This window comes from Symphalangus syndactylus, chromosome 18 (genome assembly GCF_028878055.3).
Source record: "Symphalangus syndactylus isolate Jambi chromosome 18, NHGRI_mSymSyn1-v2.1_pri, whole genome shotgun sequence".
NCBI classification, from domain to species: Eukaryota; Metazoa; Chordata; class Mammalia; order Primates; family Hylobatidae; genus Symphalangus; species Symphalangus syndactylus.
In genome coordinates this window covers 97,083,490-97,108,017 of record NC_072440.2, presented here as the reverse complement: position 1 = coordinate 97,108,017, position 24,528 = coordinate 97,083,490, and the positions used below count along the sequence as shown (strand labels likewise).

Sequence of the window (24,528 nt, the reverse complement as noted above, 5' to 3'; positions counted from 1 at the left end):
AAAACTGACATGCATTTAATCAAAAAGTTCCTCAAGAGCAATACAGAATTAAAAAGAATGCTTAAAAGGAGAATAAATTAAACATAACTAAATCTTTTAGCCTAATTGCATTATTCACAAAAAGTACTTGATGCCTCATTATTTTCTTGGCTTCACTTTTGCCTCTTTTCTAATCCTCTTGGATGCATTCCTACAAAGGCACCCGCATATCGACACAAGGCAAGAATTTCTCAGTTGTCGGTTTTGTGCCATTAATTGCAGGTAAATAATGTCTAAAGACACTTTACAGATGTCTAACTTCATCAGTGTATGATCAACCTTGCCTTGGGTTTTTCAAAACAACCTCTGGGAACCATTTTCCCACTACTGTAAAGAATGGGAATTAGAAATGGTAAGATCTGAAAAACCATATTGAAGTCACAGGACAGTCTGAAACTTACTTTCCTGTGTCAAATGCCATTTTGGCCTTTCCCTTATTTCAAGAAAAGATTGTAAAAGGCGGTCCACTCAGAAATTACATAGCTTAAGATGTTATACACAATACCAACAATGAAACATTTTCATGGTCTCCATTCTGAAGACATAAGACTATGAGAACTCTAAAAATAATCTCTCACTTTTGTAAAGTCCTTCAAAACTTATAAAATGCTTTTACATACAGGATGATAGTTTAGCACCATCGCTGACAAAGTGTCACTCCAGTTTTTCCACAATGACCACTTTCTAGCTTACCTCAATGCAGAAATTATTTTCATGATTGCACTCTGCACTATATCCTTGGGTGAGATGTCAAGAGGGCCAACTGCCACCTCTAGCAGCTGCTGAATCATTGCTAGAGGCTGACCATCTAAACAAATAGCCACAGCTTCATCATGAAGTTTCTCTTTTTCTGATCGGGACAGATCATAGAGGTGACTGTATTTTTGTAGTGTTTCCTGTAAAGACATGGTAATCAACACTTAAGTATCAAATAGAAATTAAATGTATCTACATGCACAAAGTGAAACATATTTAGATCCTCGAACCAAATACATGGAAAGCAGCAACACCATACCAAAGGGCATGTATTAGTTAGTTATTAAGAGCTTAGGCTCAAGGATCACCCACATTTGAGTGCAAATTCTGGCTTTACCATTTATTAGTTAGTGGGCCTTTGTGATCTCAAATTTCAGTATCTGTAAAATGAGGATGAGGAAAATAGGGTCGTGTGAATAGAGGGTGTTGTGAACATTAACTGAGATAATATAAAAGTCAGTTCTTTAGCACTTCGGGAATAAAGTAATGCTCAATACGATGAGCTTTTCTATTATTATTATCACTAATGCACTATGACCACATAATAATCTATTGAGCTACAACTATGTAATCCCAGGTATTATACATATGGTATCTAAATTAATACTTGTAATAACCCTGCACGTATTTTTCAATTAGCTCCATGTTATAAAAAAGGAAACTAAAGACCAAGGAGATTGAGTAACATGACCAAAGTTACATGGCTACCAATTAGCAGAGCTAAGATTAGAACCCAAAAGTCTACTCTCCTGCCCAGGGCCACACTGCTTGCCTCTCTTTGATAATATCTGTAAAAACAAATGTTCTAACAAATAATTTAAGAAATAAGAGGCAAGCTATTGTTTCTAGGCATACCAAATATAGTCACTTAATGATAATAACAGTTTCCAGATTGTTTATAGTTTCCCTTGTAATCCAGAATATACTGTTTTGTCTTTGAAACCAACCATGAGAAAAATCTGAATATTAACTGAATATTTGATGATATTAAAGAATGTTAATTTTTTTGCTAGTGATCATGTTATAGTGGTTATTTTAAAGTATCTTTTAAAGATAGATAGGGAGGTATTTATGAATAAAATGAAAAGATGACTGAGATTTGCTTCACAATCCACAAGAGCAAGGTAAGGGAAGGCAGCGGTATGCATGAAGATTGGGGACGTTTTGATAATTGTTGAAGCTGGGAGTTGGGCACATGAAGTTTCATTTTATTGTTCTGCCCATTGTGAAATTCTCTATTTCAGAAAAATCCCTGTGAGTTAAGCAGGCCAATTTCTAGTATCCTCACCTAAGAGAAGAAGGAACTGAAGCTCTGTAGGATGAACCCCTTTAACTTTGATTAAATTAACCTTCATGAGGATATAAGTTTTTTTGTACTGGGTATATAATTAAGGATGTTAAAATGAACATCTGAACTATAAAAGGGATAAATGCATGGGGTTGAAGGTTATTTCCAGCTTTTGCTATACAAGGTGCCTTAATAAAATTAAATAATGTCTAATTTAGGAACCTCAAGAGTTTCCTATTATGGACCATTCATAGTCTGACTGAATGGCACTCACAAGTAGCTATATGGTACCTTTACATCATATCTTAGATGAAACAAACATGTTTTTATCAAAAATCCCCCCATAAACCATTCTAGGTATTGGAAGACAATACTTGTGGCTGGGTGAAGTGGCTCAGACCCAGAAGGCCAAAGTGGGCAAACAGCTTGAGCCCAGGACTTTGAGACCAGCCTGGGCAACATGGCAAAACTCTGTCCCTACAAAAAATTAGTTGGGTGTGGTGTACACACCTGCAGTCCCAGCTACTCAAGAGGCTGAGGTGGGAGGACTGCTTGAGCCCAGGAGGTAGAGGCTGCAGTGAGTGAGCCTGGGCAACAGAGTGAGACCCTGTCTCAAGAAAAAATGAAAAGAAAGACAATACTTATTCCAAAGAGAATAATGCCAATTCTCCGGGTTTTAATATAGTATATCAAAAAATAATATAAATTTAAAAATAATTTTAAATGTGTTTATTTAAAAATAAGTACTTTAAAAATTCATAATAAATATAGACTACTTTTCCTTGAAGATTGTAATTTTACTCTAGTTCTCATAATTATGAACTGTAGTACTGTAAATGTTAGTACGATAAAATCAAGATTGGTAAAGCCAATTTGTTCCCTGCAAAGGCTTCTATATTGTTCGTATCATTATTTGACATTATTCAATAGACAGAAAAATAGGCACTCCAAAACACAAAATGAAATAAAATTTCTTTCAAACTTTTAAGTTCTTCCCATTATCTATTCAATGGGGGCTTTGCATTTATGTCTTGTACAAATTTTGAAGTCCCCCATTTGCTCATTACCTGAACTCTCCACTGACTGATCTTTCTAGTCGTTCTACAAGGCAAGAATACAATTCAATAAATGTAAGGTTTAAGAAGAAGAAAAGAGGAGGTTAATGGCCACTTATAAGGTTCATTTACCATAGTATTTTAGGGCAAATGGAATATTATTCATATATATAAGCACTGTTTTTACTTATATGGAAACCATTTATTTATTGATTTGTCAACTTTCCAGTTATAGAAAAAATTATCTCAACTCCCACAATTGTTAAAATATAGAATAAAATCTCTAAGGGCCTCAGAGAGCTTCTGGTTTCATTGTATAGTCCTAACACCTGGGTCTTCAAACCCCATCACAGGTAGGGGACCCCAAACTTCATGATGTTGTTTTTGAGACACCAAGGAACTAGAAACCAACTAGAAACAATTTTACTAGGCAAAAAAATTCCTCTCAATAATGAAATTATATTTTATGTTGGAAACATGCAACATAAAAACACGATAAGGGTATAAATTTAACAAAAAAACAGGGTAGACATAAGAGGCTATTTCTGATTTTTTTCTGAAAATTAGGAGGGAAAAGAAAATCAAAATATTTATTTATTTATTTATTTATTTATTTATTTATTTATTTGAGACAGAGTCTCACTCTGTCGCCCAGGCTGGAGTGCAGTGGCACGATCTCAGCTCACCGCAATCTCTGCCTCCCGGGATCAAGCGATTCTCCTGCCTCAGCCTCCTGAGTAGCTGGGATCACAGGTGCATGCCACCACACCTGGCCAATGTTTGTATTTTTAATAGAGACGAGGTTTCACCATGTTGGTCAGGCTGGTCTCGAACTCCTGACCTCATGATCCACCTGCCTTGGCCTCCCAAAGTGCTAGGATTACAGTCATGAGCCACCGCGCCCAGCCCATTTTTATTTTTATTTTTTAATTCTACCAGCCAGAAGTAAAGTCTGAGCACTACTGTCTTCTCATTTCTTAATTTTAGAGATCACTCCCCCCACCCCAGGCAGCTATCCAGTGTTCAACTCCTGCTACCATCTCCACTTCCACCCTTCTCACCCACTTCCTCTATTTCCCCACATCAACTGTGGCAAGTGGCTTAACATCGTTTTGAAAGAAGTAGAAATCGAATTGTCAATCAAGTGATCATGAAGAGGTTAACCAATAAAGGCTTGCGGACCACTTTCAAGGATATCTGCAAGTCTGAAAACCCTGTCAAAACGACTAATGTAACTTTAAAGGAAAAAAGAAAGAATATACTGATACAGAGTGAGCATATAGAAGTTCCCATTTCTTTACCTGCTCACTATTCTTCAGAGAAAGGATGAAGCTATGGCTCAGGGTTTCCAGGTGGGCAAGTGATTTCTCCAGATGATTCAAAGTATCCGCATAGGTAACTTTGGAATCCTTAGCTTCTTGAGCTTCGTCTTCTGAGTTTCTTTTCCTTGGCTTCTCAATAAAATGTTTGACTGTCTTAATAGCCTTTCTAGTCATCTCTTTACGGGCTTCCACAGACAGCTTAAAAAAAAGAATTAAATAATAGTGAGACAAAAGAACCCTGCATTATTACATATTGCATATTCAGCAACTGTCAATGAGTTAGAACAAAAGTGAAATTTTTGTATTTATGATTTTAATCTATAAATAGCACTTGTTATACTATTTTTTCTCCTGTGAAGAAAACAAAAAGTGAGGTGCCATTTGCATTATTAAGCTAGTAATTAAGATTTTTAAAAATGTTAATATCCAAAGCAGGTAAAGTGATGAAACTAGTATTCACACTGACTGCCGGTTACAGTGCAAAAATGAGGAGTCATTTCTACAACCATATTCCCAGTTCTGATCACTTCTTATAAGAAAAAATTCAAAAGAAGAAAATGAATACAGGCATAAAGATTTTAACTGGAATAAGACTATTAATATAACCTCAAAAGTAATCTAATTGATAGAAGAAATGATAACTAGCTTATAATAAATAACGGGCTAGAATATTATGTAGTCATTAAAATTAGAATTATAAAAACATTATCCAAACATTTTGGAATATGTTTGTCATAGAATGTTAAATCTTAGAAATCAGAATATAAAACTCTCTAGATAATGTTTACATTAAACTTGAAACTGTATCTACATATACAATATATGTACTTTATAAATTTTCTATTTTATGTGTGTGTGTATATATATATATATATATATAGTATCCCTTATCTGAAATGTTTGGAACCAGAAGTATTTTAGATTTCAGATTTTTTTTTTTGATTTTGGAATACTTGCTAATTTAGCATCCCTAATTCAAACGGCTGAAATCCAAAATGCTCCAATGAGCATTTCCTTCGAGCATCAGTTGGCACTCAAAAAGTTTCAGATATTGGAGATTTCAGATTCCTAGATTCAGGAAATTCAACCTATACATGCATATGAAGTACATGTATGTATAAAAATATATCAAATATGTATTCAGACATATGCATATATAAATTATTAAGGTGTTAGGATTATGAGCTATTTTCTTTTCTTTCCCTCTTTCCAAAGTTTCTATAACATTGTTTTCACCCATTTATTCAGTGACATGCATCAGATTCCTATATACTGTGTTAGATATATGGGAGTTATATTTTTCTAATTAATAAAATACTAAGCTCATTTATCCTCAAGAATGTGCAGGAGTTACAGTTTTCTAATATTAAAATATTAAGCTCTTACCCTCAAGAATACAAAACTAAGTCTAAACTTTGTGCTTTGTTGATGGAGGAAGCAGACACCTCTGAGAGATCCTAGCGCCTTCTCAGGCCTCACTGATTTGTGCTGCCTTGGATCCTGGACTGTAGTCTTCCGTCAGCTACTCAAGTACGTTTTTACTATATCCTCAAAAGGACGTGTTAATTTTTTTGTTTTAATAAAAAGAGATAAAGACTCCTACAACAGAATCTCATTTTTTTTCTATTTCCTAAAAGCAGTCATTGTAGGTGTCTGGTCATTCTGAAAAGTAGGACTAGGCTGAAATACATGGCATGAGTGACCACACCAGGAGGTAAGCTGCCCCCAGACCCTTCCTTTCCTACTAGCTCCCTCCAAGTCACTCAACAGAGTTATGACTTTAAAATGCTGACAGGACACCCGTAATCCCAGCACTCTGGGGGACCGAGATGGATGGATCATGAGGTCAGGTGATCGAGACCATCCTGGCTAACACGGTGAAACCCCGTCTCTACTGAAAATACAAAAAAAAAAAAAAAAAAAAAAAATTAGCCAGGCATGGTGGCAGGCGCCAGTAGTCCCAGCTACTCAGGAGGCTGAGGCAGGAGAATGGCATGAACCCAGGAGGCGGAGGCTGCAGTGAGCCGAGATCGCACCACTGCACTCCAGCCTGGGTGACAGAGTGAGACTCTGCCTCAAAAAAAAAAAATGCTGATAGGGGACATTTTCCTAATCCTATAAAAATATTGGTAAAAGAGATCTTTAGGAAAGTACTATTTCCAATGAAATTGGAAATGCACTGCAAATGCAGCTTTCAAACAAGTTCCGTAGTCCCCACTTCTTACCAGATTGCTGGCTCTAAGCCATTAAAAAAATCAGAGCCCACCATTGACTGTCAAGTATTAATTATGTTACTGTGTTTGCCCACAAATAAACTGTTAACTCCTCCCTGTGATTCAGAAACACAAAATACTAGATCTGTGTTTTGTTCAACAGACCACCCCTCCCTTCATACATGTAGATGAAGAGACCTGAGCTCCAGGAGGCTCAGTGATATGTTAGGGGTCATCGTGTGAAAGAGAAGAGTAAAAACTGGAATCCAGAACACTTGGTTACCAAGTCAGTGCTCGCTGCCACCTTACAACACACAGCTTCCACTCAATGATTTCTGCACCCTCACAGGCTCCAAGTTTATTAGAGAGCGCATGCTGGTTGAATGCTGAATGACAAAATCAAGGCTGAATAAGAGTTAAAATTTATAGTAGAGTGAATCTTTTTTTTATATTCATATTTGTTTCCCCAAGAAATATAAATTTCAGAAATTACTTGGCTATATCAGCTAGCCAAATGTATACATTCTTCCTAGCCTATTGTGTGATATGGAAGAGTTTCAAAAACAGACTGGCTACAGAATAGGGACAAGCAGCTAATTCACATGGGCAGGAAGTAGGGTCCTGGATGAAACAATGGGTGCCTATCCCCTTAAAGAGGTCCAGATGAGATCATTGTTGTCCAATCTTGACTCGCTTTTGTCAACCAACTGTGGAATGAATATATGGTAAGCAGGAAGAACAATACATTCAGAAAACTTGTGTTTAATATTTACTACTGGTGTGACTTCAGGAAACTTGACAAAGTATTTCAAGCTTTAGTTTCTTCATCTACAAAATGAAAAAAAATGACCCCTGCTGCACAATTTTAAGAACTTAAGACAATATGTAAAACAGCCAGCACAGTGCCTTGCCCATAGTAAGTGCTCAGTAAACAGATGCTGTCATTTAATTTGACCAATGGATAAAATACATACGCCATCCTCTCCCTTGTTAGTTTGTTATCTTCCTAATAAATTTGTCATATAATTCCCTTTTAGAAAAACCTTTTTTTAAATAAGCTCCCCAAATTTCTTAGCACGGAACCCAAGAACCTTCACAAACTGGTCCCCAGGTAAGTCTCTGGCTTCATGGTATAACTGTAACTCGAACCCTAAGCTACAGCCACACTCTTTGTCATCACCTGGTGCTCTTACTTGCCGTCTTGTCTCAATGAAATGCTCCTTTCCCTCTTTTTTGCAAGACAAATTCCTAGTCACGTTTCATTACTGAGACACTTGGAGTCAACCTAGCCTCTACAAGCATTCCCCTGGCAAGTCTTTTCTGCTCCAACATCCAAGTGCATAACCCACCTAGTTTGTATGTATAAACTGTCTCCTCAGCATTACTGAGTCTAGCTCTCACAGTGAAGTCTATGCTTTCAGAAAACTAGCTGTAGGTTATGAGAGACAGGTGCAACTTTTTCAAGAGTTTAACTTGTTTGACTTCATCACTACAGTGTCATTAGAAAATTTTCTTTTTCTATTTAAAATAATCCTTCAAGAGAACTAAATATTTCAAAATAACTACGGAACCTGACACTGAACAAGGCAGAGTGTAAATAAATGCAATCCTGAGTTAATTTTCCTGAGCTAGCTAGAACCTCTAAGAAGCAGAATGATATTATGATTAAAAAATATGTAAGGTGTTTTATTTGACTAGGCGTTTTACGTAATTCAAGCTTTTTATTACTATACTTTGTAAAAACAGGTTCATTGCTGAAAGACTCCAGGGTATGATTAAAAAATATATGTTTAACACTGAATTTACATCTAGTAGATTTATTTTCTTTAAACTGTTCTATAATGGAAGGAACAGAAGTAAAAGAAAGAAATGATTGAAAAAAAAAGTACCAGAGTAAAAAAAAATGGCAATTTCTTTACTGTATCTAGTGGCCCCACGGTACCATTATTCTTAACATTCTTTTCTTAAGCCCACAGCATTAACATGTCATTCATGTATATCATTACTATAATATCCAACCAAGATTATATTTTTAACTGTTCCCTGCAGCAACTAGTAATTGCTATGAAAACTAATAATGGATTTTGTGAAATAAAGATAAGTGGCTAAACTGTTTCATCAGTTAATAAGTAGGTACTAAACATCTACTTTCCAAGACCTATAAAAAATGAGATAAAAACATGAACCAGGCTTACAAAGAAACCACATATATCATGGGAGATAATATAGTGAGAAGCGGGTGGAGGGACTGAGGAATCATGGATGACATCAGCAAATCTTATTGGTTCAAGCTCCAAAATATATCTGGGTTTTAATCACTTCCTACCACCTTCACTGCCACCACTCAGTTCCCAGCCACCATCATCTCTCATAAAGAGCACTGCAACGGTTCTAACTTGTCTCCCAGTGTGACAGAGATCGTGGTGCTCACCAAACACAAGCATTCCATCTCTTCCACTGCATTTGTCAATTCCCTTGTAGTTAGGATGAGCTGTGTTCTAGCCAGTGAAATCTGAGCAGAAGTGACACATACCATTTCTGAGCCGGGCAATAAAAAAACCCACATGGCTCACTACCCAGTTTCCCTTTTTTAGCCATAACAATTGAGGAGAACACGGGGCCCAGATGGTGCCAATACAAAATGATGGGGCTTCCATCAGCCTGGATCCTTAAGTGACTATGTGGTAGAGGCCCCTTTGCAGTCTTTTATTGGATTAGGTGCATGAGAGACTATCTACCGAAAGCCACTACAAACCTTAGCTTATTCTGACATACAACAGGTACCAAGAGTGAGGCAATATGTGGCTTTGGTTTTCAGATATCAGGCATTGAAAAAAAAAAAAAAAAGATTAGAAAACACCATAATCTATGATATGCTATAAAAAATACTTAATAAACTATTATCTGTGGTAACTTGGGGGGCAGATCATACCCCTAATGAACTTGGGAAATGGAACACCAGAAATGTGTTGGATGTTATATGATGCCGTGGGTATTACACGAAGTACTATCCAGATTGGAAGCAGGAGTGAAACAGAATAGAGAAACAGCCCAGAAATTCAAGGCCATACTGGGTTAAAAAACAAACAAAAACACAAACCAACTTACTAATTCTAGACCCCATGAGTAAGAGATAAGACAGAGAAATCCTTATATAACAAATGCCAAGTGAAACCTTTAGAAGATTAAAATGCTTCAGGGAAGAGATAAACCAAGGGCGTGACACTCCGTAAATTCTTTCAACTGGACAAAAGGATTCAGGGCAGAGATCCAATTAATGATGTCGTCCTTAAACAGAAACCTGATAGCTTTAAGCTAGCCCCCTTTAAGTGGAGAGAGAATGTACAGGGGTGATACATCAAAGATATATAGAACAATATTTCAAAACAAATGAAAAGATCCTGTAGATGTGGCTACGGGCACATGACATTAAGAGAAATCAAATAAATAAGAACCCGATTAAATTTCTGATAGTGATGCTGCCCAAGAAACCACAAACCTGCACTGAAAATGCCTGTGACTATTTAAAACTTAACACTTGGGCCTTCAACCTTGAGGGTACAGGCCTCCAACATCCACTCCTCATGTGGCCCAGGAAGGAAGTGGAGAGGTCTTCCCTGGAGGGAAGAAACTGGGGTCATGGAGAACAAAGGACAACAAGGTTGCTCCTAGAAAGCAGAATTAAGGCCTAATTAAGGCCCCTTACCTACCCCACAGTAGGGAAGCCCTCATAATGTCTGTACAGCAGATTTTTTAAGCTGCCTCACAGTCGTGTCTGCCAAATATCTCTTATTGTCTCCCTTTCCAAGGTGAGTGCTTAATGCAATTATCTTGTCCCTGTTTCACTACGTAAGTTGGGTGTCGGGGTGGGTGTGGGGGAAACAGGGTGGAGGATTTGTCCATTTGGTTCACAGTCTGGATCGCAGCTGGACCTGATGCGCAGACTACTGAGTATTATGCCGACTTTGGGCTCCCTGGAGTGACTAGGACCCTGGGTGGTCTCCTCTAGTGGAGAAGCAGAGTGTGTTCTGTGGTGGAAAGAAGGCTTGGTGAATAAAAGGGTGGGCTGTAGCAGACAGTGGTTCCCACCACACATCCTATCCGCTTCTCTATGCTTCTCAACCCCCTTGTAGTTAGACAGGGTTTCATGGCTAGGTGGGCCCATGAAACGTGAGAGAAGTGTCATGTATCACTCTGGCTAAGGCAATCACACCTGATTTTCCAGTCCCACTCCTTCTCCTGACAAGGTACTTGAGGAGACCCCAAGTGGGTATGGACCCTGAGGGAGGCGTCTGTTGTGCTAGGGGGTTGCTTTGTTACTCCAGCACTACCCAGCAGCATGATGGTATCTTAAAAACACACATCTGCTCCAGCCACGCCTCTGCTCAAATCCGTGTAATGGCTTCCCAACTCACTAAGAATAAAAGCCAGTCTTTCACGCCCTATCAGGCCCCATGCGATCTGCTCTTCCCCTCACCCTGCCTCTCTCATCCTATCCCCTCCCTGCCTTCACACTCGCAGGCCACTTCAAACACCCCGGCACCCTTGCAGGCCCCCTCAGAGTCTTCACAGTCATCAGTCTCTACTTGGAATGTTCTCCCAGGCACCCTCATGACTTGACCCTCTACTTCTCTTGGGACTTCACAAAAATGTCACCTTATCCGAGAGGCCTTCCCTGACCACTCCATGAAACTTGGCACTCTCTCCACCTCTTTCTCCTAGCCTTGCAGTACTTTTTCCTCCTAATTGACACACTGGGCTTCTATTGCTTATTGTTTGTCACTGCTACATTCCCAAAGCCCAGAATTGTGGCTCATAGATAGCAAATGCCTTTCTGTTGAATGGAAGGATGGATGGATGGATGGATGGATGGATGGATGGATGGATGGATGGATGACACTGTTTAAAAAGAGAACAGTAAAAGTGCACTTGAGGAAGCACATAAGTAGGAGGGCTCATGATACATCTCTAACCACTAGAGCACTTCACTTTAGACATGGTGTGGCATAAAGGGCTGGACAGTAAATAGGTTAGGCTTTGCAGGCCACACAGAGTCTCTGTTGGACACTCTTTTGTTTGTTTGGTTGGTTGGCTGGTTTTTGCAATCCTTTAAAAAGATATAAAAGCCAATCTTAGCTAAGGGTTGTACAGGCAGAAACAGGCAGTGGGCTAAATTTGGCCTGTAGGCCATCATTTTCTGATCTCTGATTTATAATATTAAACAGTTCTAGTTGAAAAGATAAACTGAGAGTAAGTTATAAGTGGCCTGGAATGCCAGGCTAGATAAGGAATCTGATTTGGAAGCCACTGAGAGCCACTTGTATACTGAAGATAATTACATGGAAATGTCTCATTAGATTCCCATTTTTAAAACACTGTAAGAAAATCTTATTTCAAAGAAAAACTAAAAACTATAGTTATCTGAGAAAAAAATAATCACCCTTTCTTAGGCCTTTGCCTGTGTTTCTGGAATCAGTGCAGGAATTCACTCCTCTGAGGAGCCTTCCTGACCTATATCAAAGAATATTGCATTGAAATTATCTGGTTACTTGTATATCTCCCTAACTAAACAATGAGATCCTTTAGGATAGAAATTGTGCTTTTAAAATCTCTGTATCCCTAGACCTAACATAATGTCTAACACACTGCAGACAAAAAGTAAATAGCTATTAAATTACTGAACAACTCTGATCAACATACAGAGAAAACAAAGATTCTTTATAAGGGCAATAAAATTACATGTTCTCAACACGTCCCTGGAAAGTTGTGGTTCAGAATGCTCCAAGATTACCCAGTTACTCTGCAGTAAGTAATTCCTGTAAGAAGGCCCTAGGAGACATTGCAAAAGGACACTTTAAGGGACTTGAAACAAAGAAACAAAAAACTGAGACCAAATGTTTGCCATCGGGACAATGCCACCCTGGATCAGAAGTCATGCAGGAAGGGGCAACAGCATCAAGCTACTGATGGCTTTCTGTTTATTCATTCAGCATACATCCACTGAGTGCACACTGTGCATCTGCCTTGGGCTGAGTGCTGGTGACAAAATTAGATCAAGGCCCTGCCCCTGGGTATGTCAAAGTCTAGTTGTAAATATGGAGAGATAAAAGACATTACAAAGAGGCATGATCATCCTACAACTACAACAGGGTAAACACAAGGTGCCATGGAAGCCCTCAGAAGGGGCATCTGCAGACTGGAAGTGACCGGCATGCAAGGTCAGGAAAGGGTTGCTGAAAGGTGACATCTCCAAGGAGAGTCCTCAAGAGTGAATAGAAACTAAGACAAGAAAGGAAGAATGTGAAGAGATCACTAGTCAAAGGAGCAAGTGGGGCACCTAGAAGTACACGGGCTTGGGTGGAATGCAGAATGAAACCGTTACGGGAAAGGTGTACAGATCCAGACCCCAAGAGAGGGTTTTTGGATCTCACTCAAGAAAGAAGTCAGAGCTCCTGAAGGAAGCACTAAACAAGTAAAGAAACAACCAGTACCAGACACTGCAGAAACACACCAAATTGTAAAGACCAACGACACTATGAGGAAATCACATCAATTAACAGCCAAAATAACCAGCTAGCATGATAATGGCTGGATCAAACTTATACATAACAATATTAACCTTAAATGTAAACAGGCTAAATTAAACGACACAGACTGGCAAATCGGATGAAAGTCAAGAGCCATCGGTGTGCTGTATTCAGGAGACCATTCTCACGTGCAAAGACACACATAGGCTCAAAATAAAGGAATGGAGGAATATTTAGCAAGCAAATGGAAACGAAAAAAAGCAGGGGTTGCAATCCTAGTATCTGATACAACAGAATTTAAACCAACAAAGATCAAAAGAGACAAAGAAGGGCATTACATAATGGTAAAGGGATCAATGCAACAAGAAGAGCTACTCTCTCTCTCTCTCTCTCTCTTTCTCTGTGTGTGTGTGTGTGTGTGTATACATACATTTTATATATTATATATATATAAAATCCATCACATAAAGAGAACCAATGACAATACGGGTTCATAAAGCAAGTTCCTAGAGACCTACAAAGAGACTTAGACTCCCACACAATAATAGTGGGAGACTTTAACACCCCACTGTCAATATTAGACACATCAAAGAGAAAGAAGGTTAACAAGGATATGCAGGTCACTTGAACTCAGCTCTGGACCAAGCGGACCTAACAGACATCTACAGAACTCTCCACCCCAAATCAACAGAATATGCATTCTTCTCAGCACCACATCGCACTTATTCTAAAACTGACCACATAATTGGAAGTAAAACAGTCCTCAGCAAATGCAAAAGAATGGAAATCATAACAAACAGTCTCTCAGGCCACAGTGCAATCAAATTAGAACTCAAGATTAAGAAACTCACTCAAAACCACACAACTACATGGAAACAGAACAACCTGCTCCTGAATGACTACTCGGTGAATAACAAAATGAAGGCAGAAATAAAGATGTTCTTTGAAACCAATGAGAACAAAGACACAACATACCAGAATCTCTGGGACACATTTAAAGCAGTGTGTAGAGGGAAATTTATAGCACTAAATGCCCACAAGAGAAAGCAGGAAAGATCTAAAATCGACATCCTAATATCACAATTAAAAGAACTATTGAGAAGCAAGAGCAAACACATTGAAAATCTAGCAGAAGGCAAGAAATAACTATAACTAAGATCAGAGCAGTACTGAAGGAGATAAAGAAACAAAAAAACCCTTCAAAAAAATCAATGAATCCAGGAGCTGGTTTTTTGAAAAGATCAACAAAATTGATAGACCATTAGCCAGACTAATAAAGAATAAAAGAAGAATCAAATAGATGCAATAAAAAGTGATAAAGGGGATATCACCACTGACCCCACAGAAATACAAACTACCATCAGAGAATACTATAAACACCTCTACACAAATAAACTAGAAAATCTAGAAGAAATGGATAAATTCCTGGACACATACACCCTCCCAAGACTAAACCAGAAGTCGAATCCCTGAATAGACCAATAACAAGTTCTGAAATTGAGGCAGCAATTAATAGCCTACCAACCAAAAAAAGTCCAGGACCAGATGGACTCAGAGCCGAAATCTACCAGAGGTACAAAGAGGAGGTGGTACCATTCCTTCTGAAACTATCCAAACAACAGAAGAGTGAATCCTCCCTAACTCATTTTATGAGGTCAGCATCATCCTAATACCAAAACCTGGCAGAGATACAACAACAAAAAAGAAAATTTCAGGCCAATATCCCTGATGAACATCGATGCAAAAAATCTCAATAAAATACTGGCAAACTGAATCCAGCAGCACATCAAGAAGCTTATCCACCATGATCAAGTCAGCTTCATCCTAGGGATGCAAGGCTGCTTCAACATATGCAAATCAATAAACGTAATCTATCACATAAACAGAACCAATGACAAAAACCACATGATTATCTCAATAGACGCACAAAAGGCCTTTGACAAAATTCAACACCCCTTCATGCTAAAAACTCTCAATAATCTAGGTATTGATGAAATGTATCTCAAAATAAAAAGAGCTATTTATGACAAACCCACAGCCAATATCGTACTGAATGGGCAAATACTGGAAGCATTCCCTTTGAAAACCGGCACTAGACAAGGATGCCCTCTCTCACCACTCCTACTCAACATAGTATTGGAAGTTCTGGTCAGGGCAATCAGGCAAGAGAAAGAAATAAAGTGTATTCAATTAGGAAAAGAGGAAGTGAAATTGTCTCTGTTTGCAGATGACATGATTGTATATTTAGAAAACCCCATCGTCTCAGCCCAAAATCTCTTTAAGCTGATAAGCAACTTCAGCAAAGTCTCAGGATACAAAATCAATGTGCAAAAATCACAAGCATTCCTATACACCAATAATGAACAGAGAGCCAAATCATGAGTGAACTCCCATTCACAATTGCTACAAAGAGAATAAAATACCTAGGAATACAACTTACAAGGGATGTGAAGGGCCTCTTCAAGGAGAACTACAAACCACTGCTCAAGGAAATAAGAGAGGACACAAACAAATGGAAGAGCATTCCACGCTCATAGATAAGAAGAATCAATATCAGGAAAATGGCCATACTGATGCCCAAAGTAATTTACAGTTTCAGTGCTGTCCCCATCAAGCTACTATTGCCTTTCTTCACAGAATTGGAAAAAAACTACTTTAAATTTCATATGGAACCAAAAAAGAGCCCACAATGCCAAGACAATCCTAAGCAAAAATAACAAAGCTGGAGGCATCATGCTACCTGACTTCAAACTATACTACAAGGCTACAGTAACCAAAACAGCACGGTACTGGTACCAAAACAGAGATATAGACCAATGGAACAAAAGAGAGGCCTCAGAAATAACGCCACCCATCTACAATCATCTGATCTTTGACAAACCTGACAGAAACAAGCAATGGGGAAAGGATTCCCTATTTAATAAATGATGTTGGGAAAACTGGCTAGCCATATGCAGAAAGCTGAAACTGGATCCCTTCCTTACACTTTAAACAAAAATTAACTCAAGATGGATTAAAGACTTAAACATAAGACCTAAAACCATAAAAACCCTAGAAGAAAATCTAGGCAATACCATTCAGGACACAGGCATGGGCAAAGACTTAATGACTAAAACACCAAAAGCAAAGGCAGCAAAAGCCGAACTAGACAAATGGAATCTAATTAAACTAAAGAGCTTCTGCACAGCAAAAGAAACTATCATCAGAGTGAACAGGCAATCTACAGAATGAGAGAAAATTTTTGCTATCTATCCATCTGACACAGGGCTAATATCCAGAATCTACAAAAAACTTAAACAAATTTACAAGAAAAAAAAACCTCATCAAAAAGTGGGCAAAGGACATGACAGACACATCTCAAAAGAAGACATTTATGCGGCCAACAAGCATATGAAAAAAAGCTCATCATCACCGTTCATTAGAGAAATGCAAATCAAAACCACAATGAGATACCATCTCATGCCAGTTAGAATGGCAATCGGTAAAAAGTCAGGAAACAACAGGTGCTGGAGAGGATGTGGAGAAATAGGAACGCTTTTACACTGTTGGTGGGAGTGTAAATTAGTTCAACCATGTGGAAAACCATGTGGCAATTCCTCAAGGATCTAGAACTAGAAATACCATTTGACCCAGCAATCCCATTATTGAATACATACCCAAAGGATTATAAATCATGCTACTATAAAGACACATGCATACGTATGTTTATTGAGGCACTGTTCACAATAGCAAAGACTTGGAACCAATCCAAACGCCCATCAATGATAAACTGGATAAAGAAAATGTGGCACATATATATACCATGGAATACTATGCAGCCATAAAAAGGGATGAGTCATGTCCTTTGCAGGGCCATGAATGAAGCTGAAAAACATCATTCTCAGCAAACTAACACAAGAACAGAAAACCAAACACTGCATGCTCTCACTTATAAGTGGGAGTTGAACAATGAGAACACATGGACACAGGGAGGGGAACATCACACACCGGGGCCTGTCGGCGGGTGGGGAGCTAGGGGAGGGATAGCATTAGGGGAAATAGCTAATGTAGATGATGGGTTGATGGGTACAGCAAACCACCATGGCACATGTATACCTATGAAACAAACCTGCACGTTCTGCACATGTATCCTAGAACTTGAAGTATAACAATAAAAAACAAACAAACAAACAAAAGTCCATAGAGTGGAAGCAAATTTATTAAGAAAGTAAAAGAATAAAGAATGTCTACTCCATAGGCCCTTGGTGCTGCTAATTGCCCATTTTAATGGTTATTTCTTGATGATATGCTAAATTAGGGGTGTATTATTCATGTCTCCCCTTTTTAGATCATATAGGACAACCTTCTGACATCACCATGGCATTTGTAAACTGTCATGACACTGGTGGGAATGTAGCAGTCAGGATGACCAGAGCTCACTCTCGTCACCATCTTGGTTTTGGTGGCTTTTAGCTGGCTTCTTTACTGCAAGCTGTTTTATCAGCAAGGTCTTTATGATGTGTATCTTGTGCCGACCTCCTATCTCATCCTGTGACTTAGAATGCCTTAACCTCCTGGGAATGCAGCCCAGTAGGTTTCTGCCTTATTTCACCCAGCTCCTATTCAAGATGGAGTTGCTCTGGTTCAAATGCCTCTGACACAAGTAACGGCCTGTCAGAGAATGAGGAAGAATGAAGCAGAAATGACAACGTGAGGAAGGGCCCTGCAGGCTGAGCTGATGATAGTATCATCATCTTCATGCCTTGGGAGGCATAAAAGGATCTTCAGCAGGAGAGCAACACAATCAGCCCCAGAGGTTTTAGCTAATGGCTTGATTCATAATTCACCAAGATGACCTACATCATCTGCACCTACTTCACCACTGTGAAATCTTGCTAAGCAGACTTTTTTTCTTTTAAAAATGAACATAGCGCTGGGCACAGGGGCTCATGCCTGTAATCCCAGCACTTTGGGAGGTCGAGGTGGTTGGATCACCTGAGGTCGGGAGTTCGAGACCAGCATGAGCAATATGGAGAAACCCCGTCTCTACTAAAAATACAAAATTAGCCGGGCGTGGTGGCACGTGCCTGTAATCTCAACTACTCAGGAAGCTTAGGCAGCAGAATCGCTTGAACCTGGGAGGCGGAGGTTGCGGTGAGCTGAGATCGCGCCATTGCACACCAGCCTGGGCAACAAGAGCGAAACTCCATCTCAAAAATAAATAAATAAAAAATAAAATAAAATTAAAATTAAAAAAAAGAACATAGCATGACTTTGAACATAAGGTTATTATTTAGGAAATGGCAGGTGACTTAAGAAAAATCCAGGTGCTACCTACAGAGTGAGGTGGAAAAAATCAGGGTTTACAAACAGTTTATTATTTAACTAATTAAAAAAAACACACAGATGTCCTCTCTTTATAGGTTTCCATTTACAAACTCACCCTATTTTTCATCCATCTCTCCCTTCTCCTTTTCATGTTCAAACACTTTCATACTCGCTATGTGCTAGGCCTGGCCTTGGCACACAGGATACAAAGGTAAATTAAGACAGAATCACTATCCTGGAAGAACATACATCCTAATGGAAAAGTCAACACAGAAATAAAAATTTATCGAATGTGACAGAAATATAAATTAAGTATGTGGGTACACCAAGAAAAAAAATTGTTTTAGAAAGGCAAGTCTTTAAAAAGGAGGTGACACCTGAAGCAGGACTTGAAGCATCAGCAAGAGTTCATGTGGAAGAAGGAGGGGAGGGTGTACTGCAGGCAAAGAGGACAGAATGAGGAATTAATTAAATAAAGGCTTTTATAGAAGAAGAATGTTCTAAGGCTATAACTCTCAACCTTTTACTGTGCTCCAAAAAACCTACAGAATATAATATATTCTCACCAAAAACAGTAGCTCACGACTTTAAGATGTCTCATGTGGTAGGGCAGCGGGTGCATAGCAGCAGCTGTAGTATATTTGGGAAAGGAGGGGGAATCAATTCTAAAAAAGATTAAACTATCCCAGGAGTTCCATCACCAAAGCCAGACATCATTCCTTCTCCAGTCTCACTCCCAAGCTATACTTGGAAAAGCTCTTGGTGGTGCAAATGTGTGTATGCGTGTGCTTAGGCAAGGGATTGTCCAGCAGGAGAAGAGATGCAAAGGACGCTGGGGCCACTGGGGGTGCCATGCTGGGAAACTTACACATTATCCTTGGGACAGTGGTCTCCAAACTGAGGTATGTGTGCCACTAGCACACAAAGCCTTCCAATAGGGACGCAGGCACAGACAGTTTAAAGGGAATCCGTTTCTAAATTAATTTCCACCTTCTCTAAGTATTCTTTCCTAAAACTGATCAAGGTGTGAAGCCTATGCTCTTTCCCAACACCGCTTTCACAACAGCTTTCAACTAACACAAGAAAGGCATGTCTGACACTCTTCCTGAGTCTGACTCTGATACATTGTTCTGATGTCTAAAGAGCTCCAGAACACCAAAGGGACAATTCAGAATGCTGGTGTATAACAGACTCCAGTGGAGACCACCTTTGCAAAAATTTTAACAGTGAGAAAATTATGGCAGTGGGGGAGATCTAATTTAGCCAACCCCCATCTTGCCTTTAGCCTTCAAGCTGTCAGACGTTTAGTTTATAGTTTAAATGATAACAGGCCTTGCCCCAAAACTCAACTGCCTTTGTAAAGCGAGTGAGAGACTACCAGGCTAAGAGGAGAGAGGAACCTGAATTCTCCTGAGATGTAGACATAAGCAATTGCCAGCCATTATTACATTCTGGGGTCACAAGATATGCAACTTCTCCAATCACTCCTGCAGATAACGTCACTATTGTAGGCTGGCCTTCTGAGATACCTATTCAGGTGTTTTGCATGTCTGAGATCCATGGCTCCACCCGGACCCACCCAGAAGCAATTCGGCACCCAGGAGGCTCACTTCCTACACTCCTATGATTGTACCCCAATCAATCACTAGCAAGCACCCATTTCCTAGCCACCCACACCCCTTCCCCCAAACTGCCTTTCAAAAAACCTTAACCTAGAAGGCTTCAAGTGACTAAGTGATAACTCCATTTCCAGCATGGCACGGCAAGCCTATAGTCAATTAAACTTTTTCTTTACTGCAAAGCTGGGGTCTCTGTTTGTGCAGTGGTAGAAAGAACCCATCAGGTGGATTACACAGTGACTGGATAACAAACTTCTTGCATGTCACAAGGTTCCCAGTGCTTTGCTTTTTCTTTTTTTTTTTCTTCTAAGTTACTTTAAAAAAAAAAATTCAATAGTTTTGGGGAACAGGTGGTGTTTGCATGGAAAAGTTCTTTAGTGGTGATTTCTGATATTTGGGTGTACCCATCACCGGAGCAGTGTATACTATACCCAATGTGTAGTATTTTGTCTCTTATTCCCCTCCAACCCTTCCCCACCAAGTCTCCAAAGTCTATTATGTCATTCTTACGTCTGCGAGTCCTCATAGCTTAGCTCCCACTTATAAGTGAGAACATAAGATGTTTGGTTTTCCACTCCTGAGTTAGAATAATGGCCTCCAACTCCATCCAGGTTGCTGCGAATGTCATTATTTCATTTCTTTTTATGGCTGAGTAGTGTTCCATGGGGTGTGCGTGTGTGTGTGTGTGTGCGCGTGCACATGCACGTGTATCTCACATGTTCTTTATCCACTTGTTGGCTGATGGGCATTTTAGGCTGGTTCCATATTTTTGCATTTGCGAATTGTGCTGCTATAAATATGCGTGTGCAAGCGTTTTTTTTTTTTTTTTCATATAATGACTTCTTTTCTTCTGGGTTAAATACCCACTAGTGGGTTGCTGGATCAAATGTTAGTTCTACTTTTAGTTCTTCAAGGAATCTCCAATATTGTTTTCCACAGTGGTTGTACTAGTTTACATTCCCACCAGCAGTGTAAAGATGATCCCTTTTCATCATATCTACACCAACATCTATTATTTTTTGATTTTTAAATTCTGGCCATTTCTGCAGGAATAAGGTGGCATCTCATTGTAGTTTTGATTTGCATTTCCCTGATAATTAGTGATGTTGAACATTTTTTCCTGTTTTTTGGCCACTGGTGTATCTCCTTTTGAGAAGTATCTTATTCATGTTTTTGCGTACTTTTTGATGGGATTGTTTGCTTGCTTCTTGCTGATTTGAGTTCCTTGTAGATTCTGGATTAGTCCTTTATCAGATGCTTAGTTTGTGAATATTTTCTCCCACTCTGTAGGTTGTTGAGTAGCTGATCATTTCTTTTGCAGTGTAGATGCTTTTTAGTTTAATTAGCTACCATCTATTTATCTTTGGTTTTGTTTCACTTGCTTTGGGTTCTTGGTCATAAACTCTTTGCCTAATTCAATGTCTAGAAGAGTTTTTCCAATGTTATCCTCTAGAATTTTTATGCTTCAGGTCTTAGATTTAAGTCCTTGAACCATCTTGAGTTAATTTTTGTATTTGGTTAGAGATGAGGATTCAGGTTCATTCTTCTACAGGTGGCTTGCCAATTAAGTATCCCAATACCATTTGTTGAATAGAGTGACCTTTCCCCACTTTGTTTTTGTTTGCTTTGTCAAAGATCAGTTGGCTGTAAGTATTTGGCTTTATTTCTGGGTTCTCTATTCTGTTCCATTGGTCTATGTGCATATTTTCATACCAGTACGATGCTGTTTTGGTAACTATTAATATAGCTTTATAGTATAGTTTGAAGTTAGGTAATATGATGCCTCCAGATTTGTTCTTTTTGTTTAGTCTTGCTTTGGCTATGAAGACTCTTTTTGGGTTCCATATGAATTTTAGGATTTGTTTTCTAGTTCTGTCAAGAATGATGATGGTATTTTGGTGGGAATTGCATTAAATTTGTGGACTGCTTTTGGCAATATGGTCATTTTCACAATATTGATTCTACCTATCCTTGAGCATGGGATGTGTTTCCATTTGTTTCTGTCATTTATGATTTCTTTCAGCCGTGTTTTGTAGTTTTCCATGTAGAGATCATTCACCTCCTTCCTTATATTCCTAAGTATTTTATTTTATTTATTTATTTTTTTTGCAGCTGTTGTAAAAAAGGTTGAGTTCTTGACTTGATTCTCAGCTTGGTCATTGTTGTTGCACAGCAGTGCCACTAATTTGTGTACACTGAGACTTTACTGAATTCATTTATAAGACCTAGAAGCTTTTTGGATGAGTCGTTAGGGTTTTCTAGGTATACAATCATATCAATTGGCAAATAGTGGCTGTTTGACTTCTTCTTTACCAATCTGGACACCCTTTATTTTTTTCTCTTGTCTGACTGCTCTGGCTAGGACTTCCAGCATGATGCTGAATAGCATCAACATTATAGTGAAAGTGGGCATCCTTGTCTTATTCCTGTTCTCAGAGAAAATGCTTTCAACTTTTCCCTGTTCAGTATAATGTTGGCTGTGGGTCTGTCAGATATGGCTTTTATTACCTTGAGGTATGTCCCTTATATGCCAATTTTGCTGAGAGTTTTAATCATAAAGGGATGCTGGAATTTGTCAAATACTTTTTCTGCATCTATTGAGGTGACCATACGATTTTTGTTTTTAATTCTGTTTATGTGATATATCACATTTATTTACTTGCATATGTTAATTCATTCCTGCATCCCTGGTATAAAACCCACTTGATTATGCAATATTATCTTTTTGATATGCTGTTGGATTTGGTTATTTTGTTGAGGATTTTTGCATCTATGATCATCAGGGATATTGGTCCATAGCTTTCCTTTTTTGTTACATCTTTCCTGGTTTTGGTATTAGGGTGATACTGGCTTCCCAGAATGATTTAGGAAAGATTCCCTCTTCATCTTTTGGAATAGTTTCAGTAAGATTGGTACCAATTCTTTGAATGCCTGATAAAAATCAGCTGTGAATCCATTTGGTCTTGGACTTTTTTGGTTGGCAATTTTAAAAATGACTGTATCAGTCTTGCTACTTGTTATTTGTCTGTTCAGAGTTTCTATTTCTTCCTGATTTAATCTAGGATATTTCCAGGAATTTATCCACCTCCTCTGGGTTTTCTAGTTTGCATGTGTAAAGGTGTCCATAGTAGCTCTGAACGATCTTTTGTGCTTCTGTGGTATGAGTTGTAACATCTCCCATTTAATTTTTTTTTTTTTTTTTGAGTGTCTCTCTGTCACTCAGCCTGGAGTGCAGTGGCACAATCTTGGTTCACTGCAACCTCTGCCTCCCGTGTTCAAGAGATTCTCCTGCCTCAGCCTCGCAAGTGGCTGAGATTGCAAAAGCCTGCCACCACACTCAGTTAATTTTTGTATTTTTAGTTGAGATGGAGTTTCACCATTTTGGCCTGGCTGGTCTCAAACTCCTGACCTCAGGTGATCTGCCCACCTCAGCCTCCCAAAGTGCTGGGATTACAGTCCCAATGCTGTGCTTTCAACACAATTTATGAAGGATCTAAATGAGGCGTCTGCTGATAAATCATCAAAAATTAATTTTTAACAAAAGTTTGCTATATGATTTTTGGTCTATAACTTATAAGAAATTCAAAGAATTAAGTGACTCTCCTATGGCAAAACTTCTCCATCCACTTATTTGTGTGAACAAGGTTTTTAAGTACTCATATCTATGCAAATATAAAATAGAAAATTGACATTGAACTCAATCTCAATCTACCAATAGTCATCCAAGAGCACATAAACTAGTTAAAAACAATATTTAAATCTCTACCTCATTAAGATGCGCATTTTGAATATAACTTTATTTTTATATTTAATAGTTATTTATCAAAAAAATAAATCAATGTTGTGGGAACTCAGGGACCCCGAACGGAGAGACTGGCTGGAGCCGTGGCAGAGGAACATAAATTGTGAAGATTTCATAGACATTTATCACTTCCCTAATAATACTCATAATTTCTTATGCCTGTCTTACATTTAATCTCTTAATCCTGTTATCTTTGTAAGCTGAGGATGTACCTCACCTCAGATCCACTGTGATGATTACGTTAACTGTACAAATTGATTGTAAAACATGTGTTTGAACAATATGAAATCAGTGCACCTTGAAAATGAAGAGAATAACAGCAATTTTAGGGAACAAGGGAAGGGAAGGGAACCATAAGGTCTGTCTGCCTGCGGGGTTGGGCAAAAAAAGCCGTATTTTTCTTCTTGCAGAGAGCCTATAAATGGACGTGCAAGCAGGGAAGATATCCCTAAATTCTTTTCCTAGCAAGGAATATTAATATTAATATTAATACCCTGGGAAAGGAATGCATTCCTGGGGGGAGGTCTATAAATAGCTGCTCTGGGAGTGTCTGTCCTATGTGGTTGAGATAAGGACTGAAATACGCACCCTGGTCTCCTG

General features: G+C 38.7%; 1 protein-coding gene across 1 annotated transcript in view; it reads right to left on the bottom strand.

Annotated features, from left to right (window-relative positions):
* NBAS (NBAS subunit of NRZ tethering complex) overlaps positions 1-24,528 on the bottom strand; it is a 387,713-nt gene that overhangs the window by 66,566 nt on the left and 296,619 nt on the right. Inside the window, exons 45-46 of the mRNA XM_055254044.2 lie at positions 4,440-4,658; positions 733-935 (exon numbers count right to left, since the gene is read on the bottom strand). Of these exons, the coding sequence (XP_055110019.2) occupies positions 733-935; positions 4,440-4,658 (422 nt within the window). The remainder of the gene's footprint in view (positions 1-732; positions 936-4,439; positions 4,659-24,528) is intronic.